The sequence below is a fragment of the Nicotiana sylvestris genome, chromosome 6 (genome assembly GCF_000393655.2).
Source record: "Nicotiana sylvestris chromosome 6, ASM39365v2, whole genome shotgun sequence".
Lineage (NCBI taxonomy): Eukaryota > Viridiplantae > Streptophyta > Magnoliopsida > Solanales > Solanaceae > Nicotiana > Nicotiana sylvestris.
The window spans coordinates 19,191,900-19,199,837 of record NC_091062.1 but is presented as its reverse complement, the minus strand read 5'-3'; the positions used below and the strand labels follow the sequence as shown (position 1 = coordinate 19,199,837).

Below are 7,938 nucleotides of genomic sequence, written 5' to 3'. Positions count from 1 at the left end.
TACCCGACTTGAGCCAACATTGCTTACACAAATTGAACACCCAATTGGGATTGAGAAAGCTAATTAGGGCAAAGTCACTCAAACTACCGAGAGGTATAGAGTGAGTAGCTTCGTGCATTGGCTATATCATGATCCCAACCATAATATTATTGCCCTAAGTTTTAGATCACGTTAGATACTCACATAGGAGTAAGTCACTTCCCTAGTGCCTCTTTACCCATTTAGAAAATCCTACAAAAATATCACTTTGCTTAGTTTCGTGCATCTTTACTATTAAATTAGAAGTAACAAACAAACAAGAATGATTGGAAGTGCAATCAAGAACACTACACATTGATAGATTAGATAGGAATCCAACTCCAAACATTATCTTAGCTCCATGTGGGTTAGATCCCGACCTTCTCGGGTAAAAGATGCATCGACCGCTCTTGCCACTCTGTAGTGGTGCAGGGTTGGACCCGATCAGTCACCGATCCGAAAGCTCAACTCACTAGTGCCTAACTTGGTATGAGGTACCTGGATCTGCACAAAAGGATATGTAAAAGTGTAGTATGAGTACACCTCAACAATACCCAACAAGTATCAAAACTATCCTCGGTAGAGTAGTGACGAGGTCAGGTGGAGACACATACTAGGATAATAAAAGAAGATGAATATGTAATGGTATAGTATAATAATGGGAACAAAAAAATGATACAATAAAGAAATACAGCAAGATAAGCTACACTGAATTTAAGGCAATAAAGGCATCAAGGGAGGAACCGCCTCGTATCTCATTTCACAATCACAATCACAATCACAATCTTTCCTTATATCACCACGGGAGACTTACAAGTAGTTGAAAACCATTTTTTCGAAATAGCTATCCACATTTTAGCCCACCTTATTATACCGCGTGACTTCAAGTAGTTCCCGTACTTAACACGTGTATCAAGCCCACCTTACCTCACCGCATGTGTATCAACCCTTATCCTTATACCATCATATGTGTATCAATATCACAACATATTATAACTCGCACCTCAAGTGCCCAAATACCACAACTTGCCTAAAGAATCAATAATATCAATGTTTCCACAACAAACAGCTCATGGCTCAATCACAATGTGTACAAGAGTCTCAATAATAGCACACTGAAATTTTAATAGCTCAACAAGAATGTTATTTCAACAATTAACAATTTTGCCTCAATATGATAATGGATTTTACAAATTCAGCGCCAACGCTCAACATGAAGATATTCCAAGAAATAACAACTTCGAGTAAGGTTAACAAGGCAATAAGGAAACAAAAACTTCAACTAAGCATGTAAGGACAATTGACAAGTAAAATATGGGACAAGCATTTAACCATGTCCAATAAAGCATGTAAAGATAACTTAATGATGAAAGATATAACATGTTATGACAATACGATTAAAGGCATGAATAGAATTGAAAGAGCCTAAATTAGTCAATTACCACACATAACCCATGTACCTCACTCGTCACCCTGCGTACATGGCTTTCACGTACCACAATTAACACAAACAACTCCAATCCTATGGAGTAATTACCACACACAAAGTTAGATAAGATACTTACTTCAAACAAGCTACCTCAATCCACTAGTAAGTCTTTTTTGTGAATATCCAACTCCGAACGGCTCTAATCTAGCCAAAATAACTTTATACCATAAATACAAACCATGAAAAACTATTATAATAAAGTTGCAATCTTTAAAGAAAATTAAATAGTCAACTCAAAGAGTCAACCTCTGGATCGCATCTCAGAACCCGACCAAACTTATAAAATCTGAATACTCATTCAATAACGAGTCCAACCATACTAAAATTATTCAATTCCGAACTCAAATCGACCTTCAAATCCTCAAAATATAGCTTAGAAAGTTTTCACAATTTTTCCAACTCAAAATACTAATTAAATGGTAAAAATAATGATGGATTCATGTATAATAATCAAATCCGAGTCAAAATCATTTATCCCAATTAACTCCTTGAAAATCTCTCTCAAAATTGCCCAAAACCGAGGTCTCTAACTCAAAAGATGAAAAATGAAGAAAAAAAAAACCTCGATCTGCCCCTTTCCTGCCTAATGGTTCCGCTTTTGTGGACCAATAGCAGCATCTGCTGCTCTGTACCTGCGAAAATTCCATCACATGTGTGATTTCACTTAAACTAGGACCTTCCGCTTCTGCGGTCACAAACCGCTTATGTAGACTATGGCCACTCCTGCGAGCCCGCTTTTGCGGAGGAAGGATCGCAATTGCGGTCACAACCCACATTGCCCGAAATTGCTTCTGCGGCTCATAGATCGCATCTACGGTGCTGCACCTATGGCCCAAAATTCGCAGGTGTGATTGCTCCAGTTCTTCAGCTTGATAGATTTCCTACCAAGTCTCAAATGGTTCGAGATTCAATCTGAATCACATCATGGGCCCTTGGGACCCCATCCAAGCATACCATCAAGTTCCAAAACACATAAAAACCTACTCGAGGCCTAAAATCTCATAAAAACATCAATTCTATGAATCGCAACCTAATTCAAACCTATGAAATCATGAACATCAAACTTCCAAAATTAATGTCGATTCGTACCAAACCAATTTCAATTGACTTCAAACTTTGCACCACAAATTATAAATGACACAACGAACATATTCCAAATAACCATTATAAAGATAAAAAAGAATCATGCACAAATGCAGTGATAAGATGTTCAAATTTCTCATAAGAAAAAATTAGTTGTCTTCAGAAAAAAAAAAGTAAAGATTAGGTGTAACTAATTAAGGAGCCAAATATTGAGTCAAATAAAACTCCCATAATTATTACCAATTTGAACAATCTACACAAGGAAACAAAGTTATAATTATAATAACACATGTATCAAATGTTAATTAATGGAAATCATAGCATAGTACAGGGTTGTAGCATCGCTGAAATAAAATAAAAAATAAGAACTTAAAAAATTGAATTTGAATTTTCTAATTTTCTCACCAATGTTTAAGAGAAGTTGAATTTATTATTAGGAGACCTACTAGCTAATGCACATATAAGGTAACGCGTTTAAAAATTGTATTAGATATTATTAATGAAAATTATAGCATAGTACATGCTTGTAGCATTGTTGAAATAGATTAAAAGAACAAAAAATTAACATCGGGACAATATGAATTTGAACTTTCTAGTTTTGTTCACCAATGCTGCCATTAGTTATTAACTTAGGATGGTTCATTTTCCAATTACTAGATGTATATCTGAATCTTTAGAAGAAACTTGATGATGAGGATGAAGCTCCAATTTCCAATTAATTCAAACGATTTTTCATATTAAAAGTAAGAATACTTAACCACACTTCATATTTTGTCACTTCATCTGCATTGAGTTGCTCAATTGATTCCCACCAGCCACTCTGTTTATTTTGTTTGATGCTTTTTATTTCAAAAAATTTTCTAAAATGTAGCGATAATTATTATTCTTTTTTCTTTGGAGAAAAGCAAGGGTCTTTGTACAATTATTTCAGCAAAATCTGTTAAATATTAGAGCAAAGGTACTCATTTCTAAGCAAAGGAATTTTTTTCCCACATGTTTTCCTTAAAATTTTACAATAAAAAATTATATAAATATCAGAATCATAGAAAATGACGCTTTCAGACTTTATTGGTAGGCCAATCCAATCATTGTAAAAATTGAATAGAATCATGCATAAATGCAGTAACAAGAAATTCAAAGTTCTCATAAGAAAAAAATAGGCACTTTCAATAATAAATTAAAAAAAAAAAGTAAAAATTAGGTGAAACGGTCCAAAGGGAACCAAACATTGTATCAAAGTTAAAACATTATCACAATTGTATCAAATGTTAATTAATGGAAATCAGAGCAGAGTAGAGGGTTGTAACATTGTTGAAATAAAATAAAGAACAAAAGTTCAACAAACACTGAATTTGAACGTTGTAATTTTTTCATCAATGCTTCAAAGATGTTAAATTTATTATTTAGAGACCTTCTAGCTAATACACATATAAGATAAAGCATTTAAAAACTATATCGGATATTATTAATGAAAATCGTAGCACAATACATGCTTGTAGCATTGTTGAAATAAAATAAAAAGAACAAAAATTCTCATCTGTATAACATGAATTTGAATTTTCTAGTTATGCTCACAAATGTGGCCATATAAGTCATTAACTTAGGGTGATTAATTTGTGAAGTACTAGGTGCATTATCGGTATCTTTAGAAGTAATTTGGTGTTGAGGATGAAGCTCCAATTTCCAATTGATTCAAACGATTGTTCATATTAAAAATAACAGACTTTAACCATGCTTCAAATTTTGTCACTTCATCTGCATTGAGTTGCTCAATTGACTCCCACCAACCACTCTGTCTAGTTTTTATCATTTTGTCATAGAAACGTGCTTGAGCAATTGCAGCGTCTTCTCTGGTATCCAATTCTTCAAGCCTACTATTGAGAGAGTTCACTTTGTTTCGAGCATGAGCCGCAACTAGGCCAGTAGTTTGACTTAACTGCATATCAGGATTCTGAAAACGAGCAATAACGGCATCATCTGTAGGGTGAAAAAATGAGAAAGGCTTACCGGTAGGAGAAGACGCCACTATTCCAACGTCAACACCGCATTCTGCAATAAGCTCGCTGGACTTTTTGTATAAGCCTGCACGACGCTTTGAGAATGTGGCAAAGAGGTCATCTCTTTTTACTATTTTTTTCATTTGAATCTTTTGACGCCCTTTAGTCTTCTTACTCACCATGACTAAATTTATTAGAAGAATTGACCAAAAAAAAAACTACTAATGAAAGCCTTTATGAGAATGCACTTAGAAGAAGCACAATATCGCGTTATATACATCAAGGATTTTATCATTATGGTAATTGAATCTCTACCCAAATATGCAATTTTGTTAATTTTTTTATTATTATGAAAATTATAGTAGAAAATGCAACCAATTTGATGTCACATCAATGAAATCCAAAAATTTTAGTACAAATAGGTAAATACTCTAATATACTTTTGAAATTTACCAAATTGGTATCAGCAAATATGGATATAATTTGACGGAACACCCCAACTACATACCAAGATCTTTCAAATTTTCTATATAAAAAGCAAAGTCAAATTCTTGACTTGCCTTAACAAAATAAATCTAAAACTCAACTCAAATATGAAAATTTCTTAATGTGCTTACTCAAATTTATCAAGTCCACTTAAGCAATCTAAAAATAAAACTTGCATAGGTAAATATTTTAATGTATAATGAATTTATCATGCACTATTTTATTAATGTTAGTATGTTGATGGTGCCATTTCAATAAATTATTTTTTCTTGGGTCATTGCTTGAGCAACACAAATTTTATGCTCTACGTAGAGAGAATCAAAAACCATCTAATACAAGTTTGAAATAAAAATATATGAAAGTGAAATTCATCCTCTCTAGCTTTGCTCTCGGCGTAGGTTATGCTAACCTGCACCGACCTTGGTAGCCATGGCTAAGAAGAGAGGTCGACCGTTCAAAAATCCACCGCTCGTTAAGGTTGGAAGTTCCGTCAGTGCAACTGTCATCGCTGATACCATTGAATGTGATAATACACAATAAATGGCAACCCCAACTGGGCCACCATTCACCACTAGATCTCTAGAAGTGAGGAATGCTAGTGCTCACACAGGTGCGTCGAAAAAGTTGGTTCTAAGTCCAAGTCCCTCAATTAATCAAGGAAATTCAATTAACAATGTGGAGAAGATGATTAATAAAAAGACCAGAACATGATCAGGCCCAATTGAGATTAATCAGATTCGAATTGAGCCAATTGCAGAGGAGAAAGTAAGTTTGACTGGAACGCCTTGGGTGAAACTCTTTGCTGGAAATAGATCTGCAGAAAATGGTATGGCCTTATCCTATATTGCTCCAGAAGTAGTAGATGGTCAATATGTGGTGAATTTAGACAAATTGGAGGTAGAAAATGAGATAGGAAAATGGAAGAAAGCTCTGATTGTTTATGTAATTGGGGAAACGCCAGGCTACAACCAGATGCATCGCTATATTTCCCAACACTGGAATAATGTAGCTGAACCAGATCTATTTTTGCATGAAGATGGTTATTACATAGTCAAATTCCTCAGTCTAAGTGATTTACGAGAAATCCTGTATGGGGGGTCTTATACCATTAATAGCAAGCTTGTTATTCTTAAGCAATGGTCGCTGGAATTTGATTTCAATACAGAATTCTTAATAGAGATTCCACTATGGGTAAAATTCCCTAAACTTCCGATGAATTGTTGGGGAATAAATTCTTTGAGCAGGATAGCTAGTACTCTAGGTAATCCTCTGTTTGCTGATCAATGCATCACCAAGCAAACTAGAGTGTCTTATACTAGAATACTGATAGAGGTAAATGTAACAAAGAAGCTTCCTACTGAAATAACTGTTAATTATCTGCTTGGTAGACAGTTTCAACAGCCCATTGAGTTTGAATGGAAACCAGAATTTTTCTCAGAATATTTGAAGATTGGACATGACTGTATGAAGCAAAAATAAATAGGGAAACCAGTGCAAAACCAAAAGAACAAAAGATCTAGACTAGTTACAACATGGGTACCTAAGAACAAAGAGCAACAAAAAAAGGAACCAGTATAAATGGAACAAAATGAATATACAGATAACCAAGCTAAAGGGGAGTGAGTTGTGCAATCAGCAGATATGAATACTGAAGGAGGTTGGACACAGGTTAGAGCAAAAGGATCAAACTTAGGTGTAAAAGCAACAACAACACAAAATTACCTAGCTCCTGGGGATATTGCAACAGAAAATGGAATTCAAGCTTTGCCTGATGAGGAACATAGAATTGTGAAAGCTAAACCTCCTGATTTAGGGGGTAACACAAGGCTATCATAATGACTTGGCTCTTTTGAAATATTAGGGGAATAAATAAGAGGTACAAGCAGAAGGAATTAAAGCAGTACCTTAAAAACAATCATATAAAGTTAGCTGCTATCATAGAAACTAGAGTTAAACAAAATAAGGCATTGCATGTTGCTGGTAGAGTTACTCCTAATGGGAAAGATTATCAAACTACAAGGAAGCAAGAAATGGCAGAATATGGATCACTTGGGGTCCTAAATGGTATGACATCCAACTAGTTCAAGAAGCTGCTCAATTCATACATTGCTAGGTCACTGGTTTACATAATGGAATCAAGTGCTTACTTACAGTCATCTATGGATATAATACAGTTGAACAGAGGAAAGCTCTATGGGATGGGTTGCAGAGTATAGCTCCTAGAAGTAATGAACCTTGGTTATTATGTGGTGATTTCAATGCAGTCCTATACCCACATGATAGGCAAGGTTCACCAATAACTATGGAAGAATTACATGACTTCTCAAATTGTTGTAATAGTCTTCTTTTAAATGAAATTCCTTGGAGAGATAAATACTATACTTGGATAACAAGAAACAAGGAGCAGACAGTGTTTGTAGTAGAATTGACAGAGCGATAGCAAATGATGAATGGATGGTGCAATATGGACATCTGACAACAGATTTTGGAGAACTTTTTATTTCTGATCATGTACCCATAATGATACCATTCAGATCCTCTAAGAATAACATGAAAATACCCTTCATATTCTTCAATGTTTGGTCTGAACATAGAAGTTTCAAACAGATAGTTGATGATGGTTGAAAAAGAAGGGAGACAGGAGGGAAAATGAGAAATGTATGGCTCAATCTGAAACAACTGAAACCAGATTTCAAGCAACTTAACAATGAAGAGTTTAAAGGGATCACTGAGAAAATCACAAAGACTAGAATTGCATTGAAGGAGCTTCAAAAAGAAATGCAACATCGGTACTCTGACTCCCTAGCTGAGCAAGAGAAGCAGTGTTTACAACAATTGGAGAAATGGTCCACGATTGAAGAAAGT

At 34.8% G+C, this 7,938-nt stretch overlaps 2 protein-coding genes across 2 annotated transcripts; one reads left to right on the top strand and one right to left on the bottom strand.

Moving 5' to 3' along the window:
- Positions 1 to 4,235: 4,235 nt before the first annotated feature.
- On the bottom strand, positions 4,236 to 5,579 carry LOC138870330 (agamous-like MADS-box protein AGL29). Its single transcript, XM_070148127.1, has 2 exons — positions 5,483 to 5,579; positions 4,236 to 4,771 (listed from the first exon to the last, which is right to left on the bottom strand). Exons 1-2 carry the CDS (start codon positions 5,577 to 5,579, stop codon positions 4,236 to 4,238), a joined length of 633 nt encoding a protein of 210 aa, XP_070004228.1.
- A 34-nt stretch (positions 5,580 to 5,613) lies between these two features.
- Positions 5,614 to 6,552, top strand: LOC104219214 (uncharacterized). The gene is made up of 2 exons (XM_009769853.1): positions 5,614 to 5,683; positions 5,789 to 6,552. Exons 1-2 carry the CDS (start codon positions 5,614 to 5,616, stop codon positions 6,550 to 6,552), a joined length of 834 nt encoding a protein of 277 aa, XP_009768155.1.
- Positions 6,553 to 7,938: the final 1,386 nt, after the last annotated feature.